Raw genomic sequence first — 20996 nt, 5'->3', positions numbered from 1 at the left:
CGTAAATTTAGTGACTTTTCTGTCACTCAATCTCTCAGCATACGTAGTACAACATAAATTTTTCAATTTTGGCTTCATTTTTTTTATATATATGGTATTCTTTAAACAACACGATGATACTCAAAAACATGTTTTTTAATTTCTCGTAAATACATAATGATTTTGCAGTTAAGCTCCGCCTTTTTGGCTCATGACGAATAAAAAAAAAATATCAGAATTGCGACAGGGTGGGTGGGCGGGGTTTATATTTTGCATTGTTTTCTTAATATACACAGCCATCTTTTCACAACAAGAAACGTAGAACATGGTTAAAATGGTACATTTTTGTAAGGAAATATGGATTTTGCAATTTTGACGCGGAACCTAATTGCAACATCGAAATTTCCCCATGTAGTTTCCATTTTAAACATGTTTTAAGTTTCACGTTGTGAAATGAAGTCTACATATTTTAAAACAAAAAAGCAAAATGGAAGCCCGCCCACCCGCCCAATTGTGATGATTTTTTTTATTCATCGTGAACCAAGGCGGCAGGGCTTAACTGTAAAATACTTACTTCTTTACAAGACATTAAAAATTGTTTTTGAGTGTGGTATTCAAAGAATACTAGGTAAGTTAAGAAAACAGGCAAAATATAATCCCCACCCACCCACCCCATCCCAAATGTGATGATTTTTTTTTATTCTTAGTAATTTGAAACTCGTTTAAAATGGTAAATTTTGTAAGAAAATATGAATTTTGCAATTAGGTTCCGCCGTCCCTAGGTCTGCCAACGTATGAAAACTTCATTACTATTTAGACCAGAGCAGGAATGGGTGGGGCTTAATCTTTGGCTTAATTTTTTTCTTAGCATACATATGTAGTATTCTTTGAATAATATTATACTCAAAAACAAGTAAGACATGATAATTTCTTCTAAAGAAATAATAAGGATTTTGCAATTAAATTCCGCTCCTTTGGCTCTCGACGATTAAAAAAAAATCGTCACAATTGAGATAGGGCGGGTGGGTGGGATTTATATTTTCCTTTGATCTTAATACACGTATTCGTCTTTCCAGAACAAGAAACCTAAAACATGTTTAAAATGGTAAATTCCCGTAGACAAATATGGATCTTGCAATTAAGACCCGCCCCTCGATATGACAACGAATGAAAAATCTATCGCAATTGAGAATTGAGATCGGGGCGGGTATGGGCAAGGCCTAATCGTTAGCTTCATTTTTTTCTTTATATATATGGTATTCTTTGAACAACACGATACTCAAAAACATGTTTTTTAATTTCTCGTAAATACATAATGATTTTGCGGTTAAGCTCCGCCTTCTTGGCTCATGACGAATAAAAAAAAATCATCAGAATTGCGACAGGGTGGGTGGGCGGGGCTTATATTTTGCCTTGTTTTCTTAATATACACAGCCATCTTTTCACAACAAGAAACGTAGAACATGGTTAAAATGGTACATTTTTGCAAGGAAATATGGATTTTGCAATTTTGACGCGGAACCTAATTGCAAAATCGAAATTTCCCCATGTAGTTTCCGTTTTAAACATGTTTTAAGTTTAATGCTGTGAAAAGAAGTCTACATATTTTAAAACAAAAAAGAAAATGGAACCCCGCCCACCCGCCCTATCTCAATTGTGATGATTTTTTTTTATTCGTCGTGAACCAAGGGGGCAGAGCTTAACTGTAAAATGCTTACTTCTTTACAAGACATTAAAAATTGTTTTTGAGTGTGCTATTCAAAGAATACTATGTAAATTAAGAAAAAAGGCAAAATATAAAACCCCGCCCGCCCACCCCATCCCAATTGTGATGATTTTTTTTATTTTTAGTAATTTGAAACTCGTTTAAAATGGTAATTTTTGTAAGAATATATGGATTTTGCAATTAAGTTCCGCCGCCCTTAGGTCTGCCAACGAATGAAAACTTCATTACTATTTAGATTAGGCAAGTCTGACATGGTAATTTCTTGTAGAGAAATAATAAGAATTTTGCAATTAAATTCCGCTCCTTCGACTCTCGACGATTAAAAAAAAATCGTCACAATTGAAATAGGGCGGGTGGGCGGGGCTTATATTTTGTCTTTTTTCTTACTATACTTAGGTAGTCGTCTTTTCAGAACAAGAAACCTAAAACATGTTTACAATGATAAACTCTTCTAGACAAATATGGATCTTGCAAATAAGCCCCACCTCTTGATCTGGCAACGAATGAAAAATTCATTACAATTGAGAATTGAGATTGGGGCGGGTATGGGTGTGGCTTAATCTTTTACTTTATTTTTTCTTAATATACATAGTCTTCTTTGAACAACGCGATACTAAAAAACATGCTTTTAATTTTTCATAGAGAAATAAGGATTTTGCAGTTCAAGTCCGTCTTCTTAGCTCACGACGAATAAAGTAAATCACCACAATTGAGACCGGGTGGGTGGGCGGGGCTACATTTTGCCTTTTTTTCTTAATATATGTAGACTTATTTCGATAACAAGAAACTTAAAACATGTCTAAAATGGTAGATTTTTGTAGTAATCAACTTAAATCCTCCACTTCTCTTCTCCAACCCCTTGAAATACGGCAAAAGTTGAACATCAAAATTACTATCAAGGGCGACTTGGCAACGCTTCTACGAGATATTTCAAATAATTTTTAGGAGAATATAATAGAGATATGTAGTGACTTTTCTGTCACTACAACAATGATATTTCAATTCTTATACGATCAAGTAAACACTTTATGCCGATAACACCGGCCACCTAATTTACCGATTTCTCTCGATACTTACCCGTAGATAGAAATGTTGGTTGCTTACATCTAAAATTTGTGCTATTCATAAATACTGAAAGCAACAAAACGTTATAGTAATACTGGTTGCATAGTATGGAACAAAAACTTTGATCATTTGATCTTATGGACCCCCACCATGCACCCCGAAAATACGTAGAACACGACAACGCAATACTACACACCGATGAGGCGTCTCCCCCGTGTGCCACATGATATGGTTCGTGAAGTGCTCCTTCCTCGTGAAGGACTTCCCGCAGATCTCGCACCGGAAGGGCGTGTCGTTCGTGTGCGACCTCATGTGATTCGCCAGATGCTCCTTCCTCGTGTACTTCTTCCCGCAGATCGTACAGTGATGCGGCGTCTCCCCCGTGTGCCACATCACGTGATTCATGAAGTGCTCCTTCCTCGTGAACGACTTCTTGCAGATCTCGCACCGATGCGGCGTCTCCCCCGTGTGCTTCCGCACGTGGTTCACCATGTGCTCCTTCCTGGTGAACGTTTTGGCACAATACTGGCACCTGTACGGCGTCTCCCCCGTGTGACACCTCGTGTGGTTGTCCAGGTGCTCCTTCCTCGCGAACGACTTCCCGCAGATCGTGCAGTTGTACGGCTTGTCCGTCGAGTGCCGCTTCATGTGTCTCTCTAGCGACGCCGCGTTCGCGAACACGTGGAAACACACCGCGCACGTGAACATGCTCCCGCCGAGATGGCACTTTCCGTGGCGCGTCAGCTCCTGCGAGTTGGAGAACGCCTTGCCGCAGACCTGGCAAGTGAACGGCTTCCGCTCGTTGTGGTAACGTCTGTGGACGATCAACTGGTAACGAAACTGGAACATTTTCCCGCAGAGATCACAGACATGGTTCCCGGTGATGACCGTCGCCGTGTTGTCGTTGGGCAAGGAGCTCGTCGACGGCTCCTGCTCGTCCTTCGTGACTATGGCGATGTTGTTCGCGTTCTGCTGCAGGTTCACGTTGGGGTTGGTGTTCTGGACGATGTTCTGGCCCGTCGTCGCGATCTCGCCTTGGAGCTTGCCGAAGACTTCGTGATATGCCAGGAGCTGGTTCAGGTCGTCGACGTTCACTTTGTACATGTTCTGGACCATCTCGACCCCCAAGGTCTTCGCCAAGTCTTGCTCTTGGAGGTTGGTTGAAATTTTCACTATGCTACCGTCAGCAGTCCGCACGTCCATCAAGTTACCCTTGTGGTCTTGCAAACCGAACTGCGCACCGGTCAGTAACTTACAGTTTTGTAAATTTTTCTCGTCTTTCACGATCTGGATGTTGTCGGAGAGCTGGTTTTGATCATTGTTTGATTGGTTTTGAGTATTTTCGACCGAGTTTTCCATGCGGACGACGTTGTCGAGGACCTGCTGCACTTGGAGGTGTTGCAGTTGTTGAACGGTTAGAGCTTGTTGGTTGAGGTGTTGATTATCGTTGAGCTGGATCTGCGCGTGGGCTAGCTGCGCAGCGATGATTTCTTTTTGCTCTTTGCTATCTTCGATGACGGAGACCAAGTTGTCTTGGACTTGGACCTGAACCATGTTTTGTTGGGTGCTGTGGTTCTGTTGCTGGTGGGCCATCTGTAACGTGTTTGTATTAGTTTTCTGACAATACGCAATATTTACGTGATATTTGTCAGCCATTTTTGTTTTCGCTTTAAAATGAAGTTAATTATATGATAATATTGCAACGAAAAGAAATGCGTCTGACTGAACGTTGCATTTGAAACTTTGCCAAGAAGTTTCGCGTGAATGAATAATTACATTCCCAAGAAGACAAGTGAACTCAAAAACTGATCTAAAGAATTTATGCAGTACTTCCCTCACACTCAAAGCGGTAGCCTGATGCTTGTTATGCTTTGGTGATAATTTTTATCATTCAGTAATTTTTTAACTATAAATTTTAAAAATCGAAAAACCGAAATGTCAAGAAATCGAAACATCAAAATTCAAATTCTTCGATTTTTCAATTTTTCGATTTATGGATTTTAAATTTTTCAATTTTAATAATCTTTTCGATTTTGGGCTATTTCGATTTTTTGACTTCTCGACTTTTCGATCTTTTGGTGTTTCAATTTTTCAATTACGTATACACACATAAACTGAAAAATCCCAAAACATCGAAAAACTGAAAAATCGACTACCTAAAAAATTAAAGCATTGAAAAACAGAAAAATCGATAATAAATGGGAAAACCAAAAAATCAAATAACTGAAAAATCTAAAATTGAAGAATCGGAAAAGTCAAATATGTATAGAGAAATTGAAAAAACTGCAAAATTGAAATGATTAACAATGGGAAATCGAAAACTAGAAAAATCGAACAATTTAAAACAAGAAATCAAAAAATTTTTAAAAATCGAAAAACCGGAACGTCCATAAATCTAAACATCAACAAATCGTAAAATAGAAAAACGGAAAAATCTTTAAAAAAATTGAAAATTAAATTATTGAAAAAACTGAAAAATCGAACAGTCGAAAAACCGAGAAATCAAAAAATGCAAAACCTAAAACAAAGAAAAACAGATAAATTCCAAAACAGAATTACAAAAAATTGAAAAATTGGAAAACTTTTCAATTTCTCAGTTCTTTAATTTTTCAATACTTGGATTTTTCAATTTTGAAATTTTAGATTTTCGAATTCTCGATTTTTCGGTTCTTCGAAATTTCTATTTGATTTTCGAACTTTTAAGTTTCCATTTCTCGATTTTTCGATTTCTCAATTTTTTAATGTTTCGATTTCTCGAATTTTGGACTATCTCCATTTCTCATTTTTTCGACTTATCGACTTTTCGATTTGTCCATATTTCAGTTTTTCAATTGAAGAATTCTAAAACTGAGACGCTGAAAAACCGAAAAATCGAAAAGTCAAAAAAAAAAGCAAAATCAAAAACCTGAAAATTCGAAAAATTGAATCATTGAAAAGTCAAGAAATCGTAGAGTCCAAAAATGGAAAAATCGGAAATTGAGAAATCGAAAAGTCGAAAAATCAAAAACCTGAAAATTCGAAAAATTGAAACACTGAAAAACCAATAAATCAAAAAAAAGCGAGAAATCGGAAAGTCCACAAATCGAAACATTGAAAAGTCCAAAAATGAAAAAATTCAAAATTTAGAAACGTTTAAAAAAACGGCGAAAACTGAAACATCAGAAAACTGAGAAATCGAAAACTGAAAAAATCGAGAAATCGAAATGCCATTTTTCAATTATTCGGTTCTTCAGTTTTTCGATTTTTCAGTTTTTTGATGTTTCGATTTCTGGATCTTTCGATTCTCGGTTTTAGATTTTTGTTTTTTTTTAATTGTCCAATTTTTCAGTTTCTAGATTTTTTTATTTCAAATTTTTCAATTTTATTTTTCGCTTTTGGGTTTTTTCGATGTCCCAATTTTTCCATTTTTTGACTTTTCAATTTTTCGATCTTTTGATGTTTTGATTTCTCAATGTTTCAGTTTTTCAACTGAAGAATCCATAAACTGAAAAATTCCAAAACTGAAACAACGAAAAATTGAAAATCAAATAACTGAAAACCGAGAAATTGAAAATCTAAAAATTACGAAGTAAAAAATCAAAAAATTGAAGAATCGAAAAACTGAAAAATCAAGAAACTGAAAAAAATTGGAAAATCAAAAACCTGAAAATTCGAAAAATTGAAACGTTGAAAAACCAAAATATCTAAAACGTAAAATGGAGAAAAATTATAAAACTGCCAGATCAGAAAATCCAGAAATCGTAAAATGAAAAAATCCAGAAATCGAAAATTTCAAGAATTGAAAAACTGAAAAATCAAATCGACAAATTCCAAAACAGAAAAGTCCAAAAATGAGAAATCGAAATGGTCATTTTTCAATTCTCGGTTCTCCAGTTTTTCGATTTTCCAGTTCTTCGATCTTTCCATTTGGCTTCTGAATTTTGCAATTTTAGATTTTTCAGTTTTTTGATGTTTCGATTTCTCGGTTTTAGATTTTTCTTTTTTTTTTTTTTCAATTTTCGGTTACTCGATCTTTTTTGATATTAAATTATTCTTTTTGTTTCAAATGTTTCGATTTTTCAATTTTAAACTTTTCGATTTTGGACTATTTCGATGTCTTAATTTTTCGATTTCTCGACCTTTTGATGTTTGAGTTTTTCAACTGAAGAATCCATAAACTGATAAATCTCAAAACTGAAACAACGAAAAAGTGAAAAATCCAGAAACCGGAAAGTTAAAAAATCGAAAATTTAAAGAACCAGGAATTGAAAGTCGAAAAATTAAAATATCGCGAAATTGCAAACCTGAGAAGTCAAAAATCTCGAGCTTAAAAAATCCAAAAATTGAAGAATCAAAAAATTGAAAAATCAAGAAATTGAAGAATTCCGAAAAAGAAATGACAAACAATTCAAAAATCGAAAAATCGGAAAATCGAAATAGCGATTTTTCGATTTTTCAATTTTTCGATATTTATATTTGATTTTGGAATTTTTAAATTTTAAATCTGACCAGTTTTTTGATGTTTCGACTTTTCGATTGTTCAAATTCTCGTTTTTTTAAATTCTATTTTTTTTAATTTTTCAATTTTAAACTTTTCGAAAGTTGGACTATCTCCATTTCTCATTTTTTCTACTTATCGACTTTTCGATTTGTCCATATTTCAGTTTTTCAATTGAAGAATTCTAAAACTGAGACACTGAAAAACCGAAAAATCGAAAAGTCAAAAAAAAAGCAAAATCAAAAACCTGAAAATTCGAAAATTGAGAAATCGAAAAACGAAAAAGTCAAATTGAAAAATTCGAGGACAGAAAACTTGAAAAAATGAGAAATCGAAATGGCCGTTTTTTAATTCCTCGGTTCTTTAGTTTTTCGATTCTTCAGTTCTTCGAAATTTCTATTTCACTGTCAACTTTGTAATTTTAGATTTTTCAGTTTTTGATGTTTTGATTTCTCGATCTTGCTCGGTTTCAGATTTTTCGTTTTTTTTTTAATTTTTCAATTTTTGATATATTTTTTTATTTCAAAATTTTCAATTTTTCAAATGTAAAATCGCGAAATTGAAAACCTGAGAAATCAAAAATCCCGAACTTATAAAATCAAAAAATTTAAAAATCAAGAAATTGAAGAATTCCGAAACAGAAATGACAAACAATTCAAAAATCGAAACATCGAAAAATAGCGATTTTTCGATATTTATTTGATTTTCGAATTTTTAAATTTTAAATTTGACCAGTTTTTTGATGTTTCAACCTTTCGATTATTCAAATTCTCGTTTTTTTAATGTCTATTTTTTTTAATTTTTCAATTTTAAACTTTTCGATTTTTGGACGATCTCGATTTCTCAATTTTTTTGAGTTTTCGATTTGTCCATATTTCGGTTTTCAATTGAAAAATTCTAAAACTGAAACATCGAAAAACCGAAAAATCGAAAAGTAAAAAAATTGGAAAATCAAAAACCTGAAAATTCGAAAAATTGGAGCATTGAAAAGTCAACAAATCGAAAAGCCCAAAAAGTCGAAAACTGAGAGATCGAAAAACAAAAAAATCGAGAAATCGAAATTGAAGCATGAAAAAGTAAAAAATCAAATTGAAAAATTCCAGAACAGAAAAGTCGAAAAAATGAGAAATCGAAATGGCCATTTTTCAAATTCTCGGTTCTTTAGTTTTTCGATTTCCCAGTTCTTCGAAATTTCTGTTTGACTGTCAACTTTGTAATTTTAGATTTTTCAGTTTTTGAAATTTTGATTTCTCGATCTTTCTCGGTTTTACATTTTTCGTTTTTTTTTCTTAATTTTTCGGTTTCTCGATTTATCGAGATTTCGTTGTTTCGATCTTCTGATTGTTCAATTTTTCAATTGTAAACTTTTCGATTTTGAGCTATTTCGATGTCCCAATTTTTCGATTTCTCATGTTTCAGTTTTTAACTGAGGAATCTATAGACTGCAAAATCCCAAAAACTGAAACAAGGACATATTGAAAAATCGACAAATCAACAAGTCGAAAAACCAAAAATTTAAAAATCAAAAAATTGAAAGTCGAATAATTGAAAAACCCAGAATTTTTGCAAAATCTAAAAAATCCCCAACTTAAAAAATCGAAAAATTAGAAAATCAAAAAGCCGACAAGTCGATTTCTCGATATTTTTATTTGATTTTCGAATTTTTAAATTTTATGTTTGATCAGTTTTTTAATGTTTGATTTCTCAATTTTTCGATTTTTCGACTTCTCCACCTTTCGATTTCTCGATGTTTAGTTTTTTAACGGAAGAATTTATAAACTGAAAAATCCCAAAACTGAAACATCGAGAAATTTAAAAATCGAGAAGTCGGAAAATCGAAAATGTACAAATACAGAAATGAAAGTTGAATAATTGAAAAATTGAGAAATCAAGAATATTCCCAATATATTCTCAATTTATTTTTTCTAAATTTTTTAATTTTTCAATTTTAAACTTTTCGATCTTTTGACCATCTGAATTTCTCAATTTTTCAACTTCTCCACCTTTCGCTTTCTCAATCTTTTGATGTTTTGATTTCTCGATGTTCCAGTTTTTCAATTGACGAATCCATAAATTGAAAAATCCAAAAACTGAAACATCGAGAAGTCGAGAAATGTCGAAAAATCGAGAAAAAAAATTGAAAAATGAAAAAATCGGGAAATCGAAAATTTGAAGAATCGAAACATTAAAGAATCGAAAAATTGCAAAACCCCAACACCAAAATTTCGGAAAAAAAGCTCAAAAATACCAAAAGTGAAATATCGAAAATTTGAGAAATACTAAGTTAAAATTAGTTAATTTTTATATTTTAAGAAGCATTATTTCAAAATCTCGAGACAAAATGTGAAAAGTCTGGTAGATTTCATCAAGTCCAGAACTTTGGTCTTTTAACTGTGCTACAATAAAAACCAACGGAACTGCTAAATATTTCTGGCGCCTGTTCAACACTTTGCTGTGTTTTTCTCCAATTATCAATATTCTTTAAAATTTTAGTTCCAACTTTTCCACCTGATTTTTTAAAGATTCGGCTTCATGTATATCAAGTTTATTATTAAATTGCGCGGAGAGCCGCATTTCCGCACTACCCGTGACGATCGAACTGACAAGGTAATCGTTGCCGCGTCGAGCGACACAATTCCTTCCGCGGAGAGCCGCAATTCATCTTAATCCGTGACCAGACATAATACAACATTTTCCAGAGCTGCAACTAACTCAATATACTCTACCGGAACAATATTTCTTGTCTGTTAAGAAGCCCCAAGTTCATGATCACTTATTTCATTCATTCTCCATCAATCGAAAATAGCACAGGACTCATGTCTAAGATTTTGCTCATGTCTATTTATGGCTCGATTTAAATGTATTCAGTCATCAAATCCTGTGGTTATAGTGTCTTTAACTCGAGTAAATAACCAGCAGGGACGACAATAATAACATTTAATTAGAACTGGTGAATATCAAAGCTATAAAAGCTCGGCTTTTGCTCTCAACTTACTCATTTTATTACAAAAAAAAAAAATTGTTATCGTACAATGTAAGAATAAACTTGTAAAAGCTCATAATTAAGAGTGTCATTTTTCACTTATTTAAAATTATATTTGTGCAGCAATAGTGATGATCATATTGAAGTTAATACGTTGTCGCCATAGACCTTGGGAATAACCAGGCATTACTTGACAAACTAATAAACGTTTTAAGCAATTATTTAGATTAAACACTTTGATGAAAAGTTAGAGAAACAACTTTTACGTAACATCTTCACAACAATATTCTCCTATAGTTAGTAGTGAATTTAATTTAAATAATTGTTGTCGGTAAAGTTGTTGCCTTTTAAAACGTAATTAGCGCAATTATTTTAACACACTCCAAATGATTAAAATTTAATTTTGTACGATAAAAACGAGGAAATGGGGAATTAATGCGCTACATATGGTACCGCAAATCTGGCGTACAATCACTATTTTTAGCTTATTTTTTATTGCAACTAATCGTAATAGAAAAAAGTAAAATTAAGCTACAACTCCATCTGTTCGGTAACCGCAGCACAAAACAAAAACGGCTGCCCCCTCCCCCTCCCAGCCTCACCTCCCTGCTCATCTGGCTCTGGCTCAGCGGGTCGTTCTGCTGGTGGTTCGCCAGCGAGCCGTGGTTCTGGTGGCTGTTCTCCAGGTGCATGTTCCCGGTCGGGATCGAGAGGTTGGTGACTCCCTGCGACGTCGATATGCTGACCGGGATCTGGGAATGCTGTTGGAGAAGGAGCGGATCGGCCGGCAGCAGCCCCGCCGCCGCGTGCTGACCCAGCATGGCCTCCTGTTACCCAACATAACAAATTGCTACACATCAACAAAGAAACTTAAGACGGAGGTGCCGAAATGTATCGACCACAGACCTGCGACATTTTGCTTTGGTTGTCGGTGCGGCCGGACCCCGGCAAGCCATAGACGGACACCTGGGGGATGGGGCCGGGCAGCAGGTTCGTCAAGACCCAGTACTTGGCGACGCTGCTCAGCGCCACGGCGTTCAGAGCCGTGGTGTTGACGCGGAGGTCCGTGGGGATGGAGGTGGTCGGCGGCGGCCTCTGCGTGGTATTCTGCAAAAAAATGTTTTTTTAAAATGGGGTGGTCCGAAAGTACTTAATTTACTCCTGGTATTGAAACTAGCAGATAGCCGAAAATAACTTCGTGATTGTTATTTTATTCAGTTTCTTGGATATATTTCTATCTGACTTTCTAATTTTTAAATTTTAGATTTTTCAGTTTTTTCATGGTTCGATTTCTCGATTTCTGGGTTTTAGATTTTTCAATTTTTCGGTTTCTCGATTTAGCGAGATTTCGTTGTTTCGATCGACTATTGAATTTCATGATTTTTTTTATTTAAAATTTTTCGATTTTGGTTTATTTTGATGTCTCAATTTTTCCATTTTTCGACTTTTCGATTTAACGACCTTTTCAACTTTTGATTTCACGATGTTTCAGTTTTTCAACTGAAAAATCCATAAACTGAAAAATCCCAAACCTGAATCATTGAAAAATCAAAAAATCCAGAAATCGAATATATATTTAAAAATTGAGAAATTGAAAAACTGAGAAATCTAAAAATTCCGAACTTAAAAAATCGAGAAAAGTCTAGAAACATCGATTTTTCAGTTTTTCGATATTTCTATTTGATTTTCGAATTTTTAAATTTAAGATTTAATCGGTTTTTGATGTTTCGATTTCTCATCTTTCGATTTCTCAAATTTTAGATTTTTCAACTTCTCGATTTCTCGATTTTTTGATGTTTTGATATCTCAATGTTTCAGTTTTTCGATTGAAAAATCCATAAATAGAAAAATTCCTAAACTGAAACATCGAAAAATTGGAAAATCGAGAAATGGGAAAATGAAAAAAATCGAAAAACTCCTAACTTCAGAAAATCGGGAAAAGGAAAAGCCTAAAAAAAATGAAAAATCGAAGAATGGAAACATCCAAAATTTAAAAGTCGAAGAACTGCAAAATCAAATAAAAAAATTCCAAAACAAAAAAGTCGGACAAATGAGAAATCGAAATGGCTATTTTTCAATTTCTCGGTTCTTCAGTTTTTCTATTTTTTGATTCTTGGATACTTCTATTTGAGTTTCTAATGTTTAAATTTTCGATTTTTCAGTTTTTTGATTTTTCAATTTTTCGGTTTCTCGAGTTTAACGAGATTTCGTTGTTTCGATCTTCCGATTGTTGAAGTTCTTGATTTTTTTTTAAATAAAATGTTTCATTTTGTTTTATTTCAAGTTTTTCAATTTTAAACTTTTCGATGTCTCAATTTTTCGACTTTTCGATTTCTTGAACTTTTGAATTTTCGATTTCTTGATGTTTTAGTTTTTCAACTGAAGAATCCACAAAATGAAAAATCCCAAAACTGAAACATCGAAATGAAAATCGAAAAATTGAAAAATTGAAAAACTGAGAAATTTAAAAATTCCGACTTAAAAAATCGAAAGATTGAAGAATCGAAAAACTGAAAAATCAAGAAATTGAAAAATTCCAAAACAGAAATGACGAAAAATTGAAAAATCGAAACTACGAAAAATTCTACAATCGAAATATGTATCGATTTTTCAGTTTTTTGATGTTTCCATTTGATTTTGGAATCTTTTAATTTTAGATGTAATCTGTTTTTTGATGTTTCGATTTCTCGAGGTTTCGGTGTGTCGATCTTTCGATTTTTTTAATTCTAAATTTTTTAATTTTTCAATTTTAAACTTTTCAATTTTTGGACAATCTCGACTTCCCAATTTTACGACTTATCGACTTCTCAATTTCTCGATTTTTTAATGTTTTGATGCCTCGATGTTCCAGTTTTTCAATTGAAGAATTCATAAATGGAAAAATCCCAAAACTGAAACATAGAAAAATTGGAAAAACGAGGAATCGAAAAGTCCACAAAACGAAACTTTGAAAAGTCCAAATGTCGGAAAATCGAAGTAAAAAAAAAAGCTTTAAAAAAACTGAGAAATCGAAAAATGGAAAAATGAAATAGAAACATTCCAAAGCAGAAAAGTCGGAAAAATAAGATATCCAAATGGCCATTTTTCAATTTCTCGGTTCTTCAGTTTTTCAGTTCTTGAATATTTCTATTCGACTTTCTAATTTTTAAATTTTTCAGTTTTTTAATGTTTCGATTTCTCGATCTTTCGATTTCTCGGTTTTAGATTTTTCGTTTTTTTAATTTTTCAATTTTTCAAATTTTCGATCTTCCGATTGTTGAAGTTCTCGTTTTTTTTTATTTAAAATTTTTCAATTTTCCAATTTTAAACTTTTCGATTTTGGACTATTTCGATGTTTTAATTTTTCGATTTCTCGATGTTTCAGTTTTTCAACTGAAAAATTCATAAATTGAAAAATCCCAAAACTTGAAACATAGAAGAGTTGAGAAATCCAAAAGCCGAAAAATCGAAAATTTAAGAAACGAGTAATAATTGAAAGTCGAAAATCTGAAAAACCGAGAAACTGAAAAATCTATAAATTCCGAACTTTAAAAATCGAATAATTGAAGAATCGAAAAACTGAAAAATCAAGAAACTGGAAAATTACGAAAGAAATGACGAAAAATTGAAAAATCGAATCTTCGAGAAATTGGAAAATCGAAAAGCCGAGAGTTCAAAAATCGAAATATCGATTTTTCAGTTTTTCGATATTTCTATATATTTGATTTTTGAATTGTTAAATTTTAGATTTAATCGGTTTTTTGATGTTTCGATTTCTCGATCTTTCGGTTTTTCAATTTTTCGATTTTTTTAATTCTAAATTTTTTAATTTTTCAATTTTAAACTTTTCAATCACTTTTTCAACTTTTCGATTTTTCGATGTTTTGATTTCTCGATGTTCCAGTTTTTCAATTGAAGAATCCATAAATGGAAAAATCCCAAAACTGAAATATGGAAAAATTAGAAAATCGAGGAATCGAAAAGTCTAGAAAACTAAACGTCGGAAAATCGAGAAAAGTAAAAGCCTAAAAAAATTGAAAAATCGAAAAATCCAAAATTTAAGTACATAGTTGAAAAACTGAGGAATCGAAAAATTGCAAAATCAAATAGAAAAATTCCAAAAACAGAAAATTCGGAAAAATAAAATCGAAATGGTCATTTTTCAATTTCTCGGTTCTTCAGTTTTTCAGTTCTTGGATATTTCTATTTGACTTTCTAATTTTTAAATTTTTCGTTTTTAAAATTTTTCGGTTTTTCAATTTTTCGGGTTTTGAGATTTCGTTGTTTCGATCTTCCGATTGTTGAATTTCTTGATTTTTTTTAATTACAAATTTTTCAATTTTAAATTTTTGGACGTCCAAGTTTTTCGATTTTTCGACTATTGGATTTCTCGATGTTTCAGTTTTTCAATTGAAGAATCCATAAAATGAAAAATCCCAAAACTGAAACACAAAAATAGAAAAATCGAGAAATCCAAAAGTCGAAAATTTCATAATCGAGTAATTGAAAGTCGAAAAACTGAACAACCGAGAAATTGAAAAAACTGAGAAATCTTAAATTCCAAAGTTAAAAAAATCGAAAAATTAAAATTCCGAAATTGATGTGGCGAAAAATTGAAATTTCGGAAAATTGGAAAATCGAAAAGCCGAGAGTCCAAAAATCGAAACTTCGATTTTTCAGTTTTTCGACATTTCTATTTAATTTTCGAATTTTTAAATTTCAGATTTAATCGGTTTTTTGATGTTTCAATTTCTCGAGCACTGAAAAACCGAAAAATCTATAAATAAGAAAATCAAAAAATCGAAAAGTCGTGAGATAGGAAAACGAGAAATCGATAAATGGGAAAATCAAAAAATTGGTCTAAAGAGTTTAGACAGTACTTCCCTCGCTGTCGGAAACTTGACGACTGCATGCCTATTGTGTTTTTTTTCTCATTACATTTTTGTAGTGGGAATTTAAAAAAAAATTGCGATGACGTCATCAACATTTTTGCAAGGACACGTATATCAGTTGGGATAGATGTAGTGTAATACTAAGAATAAAATTATTATATTCTCAAATTTTCGGGAAAATGAATTGGGTCGTTTGAATATTGATTTGTAATAATCAATAAAATAACGAAACAATTTACTCACGTATACCTACGTATCAGAGGCAACTGAAAATCGTGTATGTATAAACATTCTTAATTTAAGATGACAGGCGTAACAGCATACGCGAGAGCCAAACAGAGAAACTGTAAACAAAACGACCGTCGGTTTTATTGCTTCGACTTCCGCTTATTATATAAAACATTGGGTTTTATTTTAATTCTTGACGGTGAAATTCACAATTGGTTGATTATAAACATGTCTATTTCACATTCGCGGAATCAAGTGAACGCATAAAACAAATGCAGGTCTGTAATGTTAAAGTTGATATAAATAAGCGTGCTACCCTTATGTTTCAACCGAGTTTTTCCTTTAACAAATTTTGTGTCTACCAAATTGGGTTGGTTGGGGTGTAATACTAATAATAAGTGTTGCCTTTAATTTAATCAATAAAATAAATTGACTTCATTAATTTTTTTGAACCACCTCTTAAGAAAATCTAAAAAATATGAATGGAATGATAAATCACAAGTACAAACTCATCATATTTTTTGCATTTTAGATAGGATTTATTCAGCAAAATTTAAGGGTGACGTCATCAATTTTTTTAGGAGGGATGAACAAATACATTTTGAACAAAAGTTTACCATGCTTATAATAACTTTAAAATATTCCCAAGATTTCAAAGCATTCGGTTTTGTAATTCCTGATTAAATCGATAAAATATATTCACGCCTTCATTAATTTTTTTGAGTCACCCTGCATATGCAAATCCAAAAATATGAATGGAATGATAAATCACAAGTACAGACTCATCATATTTTGTACATTGTAGATACGATTTATTCGGAAAACTTTTGAGCTGACCTCATCAATTTTTTGTAGAAGATAACCAAATATATTTTGACTAAAAATTTATTATGCTCTTTATAACCTTAAAACATCTGCAAGATTTCAAAGCATTCGGTTTTGTAGTTCCTGATTAAATCAATAAAATAAATTTACGCATTCATTAATTTTTTTGAGTCACCCTGTATATGCAAATCGAAAAAATTTGAATGGAATGATAAATCACAAGAAGAGACTCACCATATTTTGTACATTTTAGATAGGATTTTTTCAGCAAAATTTTGTGGTGACATCATAAATTTTTTAGGGGGGACGACCAAATACGTTTTGATCAAAAATTTACCATGCTTATGATAATTTTAAAATGTCTTCAAGATTTCGAAGCATTCGGTTTTGTAGTTCCTGAGTAAATCAGTAAAATATATTTACGCATTCATTAATTTTTTTGAGTCACCCTGTATATGCAAATCCAAAAAATATGAATGGAGTGATAAATTACAAGTACAGACTCATCATATTTTTACAGTTTGGATAGGATTTATTCGGCAAACTTTCGAGCTGACGTCATCAATTTTTTGGAGGGGATAAGCAAATATATTTTGACTAAACATTTATTATGCTCTTTATAACCTTAAAACATCTGCAAGATTTCAAAGCATTCGGTTTTGTAGTTTCTGAGTAAATCAGTAAAATAAATTTACGCATTCATTAATTTTTTTGAGTCACCCTGTATATGCAAATCCAAAAAATATGAATGGAGTGATAGATCACAAGTACAGACTCATCATATTTTGTACATTTTAGATATGATTTATTCCACAAACTTTTGAGCTGACGTCATCAAGTTTTTGGAGGGGATAAGCAAATATTTTTTGACTAAAGATTTATGATGCTCTTTATAGCCTTAAAACATCTGCAACATTTCAAAGCATTCTGGTTAGCAGATTAAAAATTACATTTCAAAATGTTGTTTTATAATTTTGATTTTTTTTCCAAAAATCTGGACGTTTCGGGTGAAAAGTCGATTCAGAGTTGTAAACTACATGTGTAGGACCATGTTATTTTATACAATTGAAAACCCATTTACTATGTACAATTTTGAAGTGACGTCATCGCATTAGTGGTGGGGATGATTAGACAAATTTTGGTTAGCGTTTTACCATCTACATGATATTCTTAATATAAGTACAAAATTTCACAACAATCGGTCGAGTACTTTCGGAGATTATCTGTCTAATAAAAATCCGGGACGGCAGACGGACGGACAGACAGACGGAAATGGGAGACCTATTTCTTCGTCTTCTAGGGGTCATGAAAGATCTAGAAAACGTAAAAGTAGAGAGTCGACCGACGGACTCGATTACAATACTTCCTTTGCTTACGCTCGGGAAGTAAAAATCGAAAAGTCGTGACGTTGAAAATCGAGAAATCGATAAATGGGAAAATAAAAAAAAAATCCGTAAAACTGACAACGGAAAATTGAGAAATCGAAATACCAAAAAATCGAGAAATGAAAAATCTGAAAAACCGAAAAATCAAAACCCGAAAAGTCGAAAAATAGAGCAATCGAAACGTCAAATATTCGAAAAATCTACAATTGAAGAATTCCAAAAAGTCACAAATGTATAAAGAAATTGAAAAATTCGCAAAACTGAAATGATGAACAAATGAGAAAACGAAAACTCTAAAAAAGAACTTAAAAATTTTTAAAAATCGAAAAACCGAAATCTCAAGAAATCGAAACATCAACAAATCGTAAAAGAGAAAAATTAAAAAATCTTTAAAAAATAGAAAATTAAAATATTGAAACATTGAAAAATCGAAAAACAGAGAAATCAAAAAATGCTAAATCTAAAAAATTGGTCTAAAGAGTTTAGACAGTACTTCCCTCGCTGTCGGAAACTTGACGACTGCATGCCTATTGTGTTTTTTTTCTCATTACATTTTTGTAGTGGGAATTTAAAAAAAAATTGCGATGACGTCATCAACATTTTTGCAAGGACACGTATATCAGTTGGGATAGATGTAGTGTAATACTAAGAATAAAATTATTATATTCTCAAATTTTCGGGAAAATGAATTGGGTCGTTTGAATATTGATTTGTAATAATCAATAAAATAACGAAACAATTTACTCACGTATACCTACGTATCAGAGGCAACTGAAAATCGTGTATGTAGAAACATTCTTAATTTAAGATGACAGGCGTAACAGCATACGTGAGAGCCAAACACAGAAACTGTAAACAAAACGACCGTCGGTTTTATTGCTTCGACTTCCGCTTATTATATAAAACATTGGGTTTTATTTTAATTCTTGACGGTGAAATTCACAATTGGTTGATTATAAACATGTCTATTTCACATTCGCGGAATCAAGTGAACGCATAAAACAAATGCAGGTCTGTAATGTTAAAGTCGATGTAAATAAGCGTGCTACCCTTATGTTTCAACCGAGTTTTTCCTTTAACAAATTTTGTGTCTACCAAATTGGGTTGGTTGGGGTGTAATACTAATAATAAGTGTTGCCTTTAATTTAATCAATAAAATAAATTGACTTCATTAATTTTTTTGAACCGCCTCTTAAGAAAATCTAAAAAATATGAATGGAATGATAAATCACAAGTACAAACTCATCATATTTTTTGCATTTTAGATAGGATTTATTCAGCAAAATTTAAGGGTGACGTCATCAATTTTTTTAGGAGGGATGAACAAATACATTTTGAACAAAAGTTTACCATGCTTATAATAACTTTAAAATATTCCCAAGATTTCAAAGCATTCGGTTTTGTAATTCCTGATTAAATCGATAAAATAAATTCACGCCTTCATTAATTTTTTTGAGTCACCCTGCATATGCAAATCCAAAAATATGAATGGAATGATAAATCACAAGTACAGACTCATCATATTTTGTACATTTTAGATACGATTTATTCGGAAAACTTTTGAGCTGACGTCATCAGTTTTTTGTAGAAGATAACCAAATATATTTTGACTAAAAATTTATTATGCTCTTTATAACCTTAAAACATCTGCAAGATTTCAAAACATTCGGTTTTGTAGTTCCTGATTAAATCAATAAAATAAATTTACGCATTCATTAATTTTTTTGAGTCACTCTGTATATGCAAATCCAAAAAATATGAATGGAGTGATAAATGACAAGTACAGGCTCATCATATTTTGTACATTTTAGATATGATTTATTCGGCAAACTTTCGAGCTGACGTCATCAAGTTTTTGGAGGGGATAAGCAAATATATTTTGACTAAACATTTATTATGCTCTTTATGACCTTAAAACATCTGCAAGATTTCAGAGCATTCGGTTTTGTAGTTCCTGATTAAATCAATAAAATATATTTACGCATTCATTAATTTTTTTGAGTCACCCTGTATATGCAAATCCAAAAAATATGAATGGAGTGATAGATCACAAGTACAGACTCATCATATTTTGTACATTTTAGATATGATTTATTCCACAAACTTTTGAGCTGACGTCATCAAGTTTTTGGAGGGGATAAGCAAATATTTTTTGACTAAAGATTTATGATGCTCTTTATAGCCTTAAAACATCTGCAACATTTCAAAGCATTCTGGTTAGCAGATTAAAAATTAAATTTCAAAATGTTGTTTTATAATTTTGATTTTTTTTCCAAAAATCTGGACGTTTCGGGTGAAAAGTCGATTCAGAGTTGTAAACTACATGTGTAGGACTATGTTATTTTATACAATTGAAAACCCATTTACTATGTACAATTTTGAAGTGACGTCATCGCTTTAGTGGGGATGATTCGACAAATTTTGGTTAGCGTTTTACCATCTACATGATATTCTTAATATAAGTACAAAATTTCACAACAATCGGTCGAGTACTTTCGGAGATTATCTGTCTAATAAAAATCCGTGACAACAGACGGACAGACGGACAGACGGACAGACGGACGGACAGACGGACAGACGGACAGACGGACAGACGGACAGACAGACGGAAATGGGAGACCTATTTCTTCGTCTTCTAGGGGTCATGAAAGATCGAGAAAACGTAAAAGTAGAGAGTCGGCCGACGGACTCGATTACAATACTTCCTTTGCTTACGCTCGGGAAGTAAAAATAGAAAAATTCCAAAACAAAAATGGCAAAAAATGGAAAAATTGAAAAACCTTTCGATTTCTGGGTTCAATTTTTAAAATTTTAGATTTTTCGATTTCTCGATTTTTCAGTTTTTCAGTTGAAGAATTCTAAAACTGAAAATTCGAAAAACCGAAACATAAAAACAAAAACATCGAAAAAACGAGAAATCGAGAAGTGGCGAAATCGAAAAGTCCAAAACGGAAAAAATCGAAAATTTAGAAACGAAAAAAATGGAAAAAATGGGGAAATCGCAAATTTGAAGAATCGAAAAATTGAAAAATCAAATTGAAAAATTCCAAAGCAGAAAAGTCGAAAAAATGAGAAATCGAAATTGTCATTTTCTCGATGTTTTTGATATTTAAATATTTGAGTTTATTTACAATTTTTCAATCCCAAAACTGAAACAACGAAAAATTGAAAAATCCAGAAACCGAAAAGTCAAAAAATCGAAAATTTAAAGAACGAGGAATTGAAAGTCGAAAAATTAAAAAATCGCGAAATTGAAAAACTGAGAAATCTAAAAATCCCGAACTTAAAAAATCGAAAAGTTGAAGAATCAAAAAATTGAAAAATCAAGAAATTGAAAAATTCCGAAACAGAAATGACAAAACAATTCAAAAATTGAAACATCGAAAAATCCGAATATCGAAATAGCGATTTTTCGATATATCTATTTGATTTTCGAATTTATAATTTTAAATTTGAC

General features: G+C 32.1%; 1 protein-coding gene across 1 annotated transcript in view; it reads right to left on the bottom strand.

Moving 5' to 3' along the window:
• The window catches only part of LOC135133286 (zinc finger protein 569-like), a 52222-nt gene that overhangs the window by 15001 nt on the left and 16225 nt on the right, over positions 1 to 20996 (bottom strand). The window contains exons 2-4 of the mRNA XM_064061639.1: positions 11137 to 11337; positions 10833 to 11057; positions 2967 to 4363 (exon numbers count right to left, since the gene is read on the bottom strand). Coding sequence (XP_063917709.1) covers positions 2967 to 4363; positions 10833 to 11057; positions 11137 to 11337 — 1823 coding nt within the window. The remainder of the gene's footprint in view (positions 1 to 2966; positions 4364 to 10832; positions 11058 to 11136; positions 11338 to 20996) is intronic.

The sequence above is a fragment of the Zophobas morio genome, unplaced genomic scaffold (assembly GCF_036711695.1).
Source record: "Zophobas morio isolate AGI-343-1 ecotype UQ-CSIRO unplaced genomic scaffold, CSIRO_AGI_Zmor_V1 ptg000021l, whole genome shotgun sequence".
Classification (NCBI taxonomy): Eukaryota; Metazoa; Arthropoda; class Insecta; order Coleoptera; family Tenebrionidae; genus Zophobas; species Zophobas morio.
This window is presented reverse-complemented; position numbering and strand designations above follow the sequence as displayed.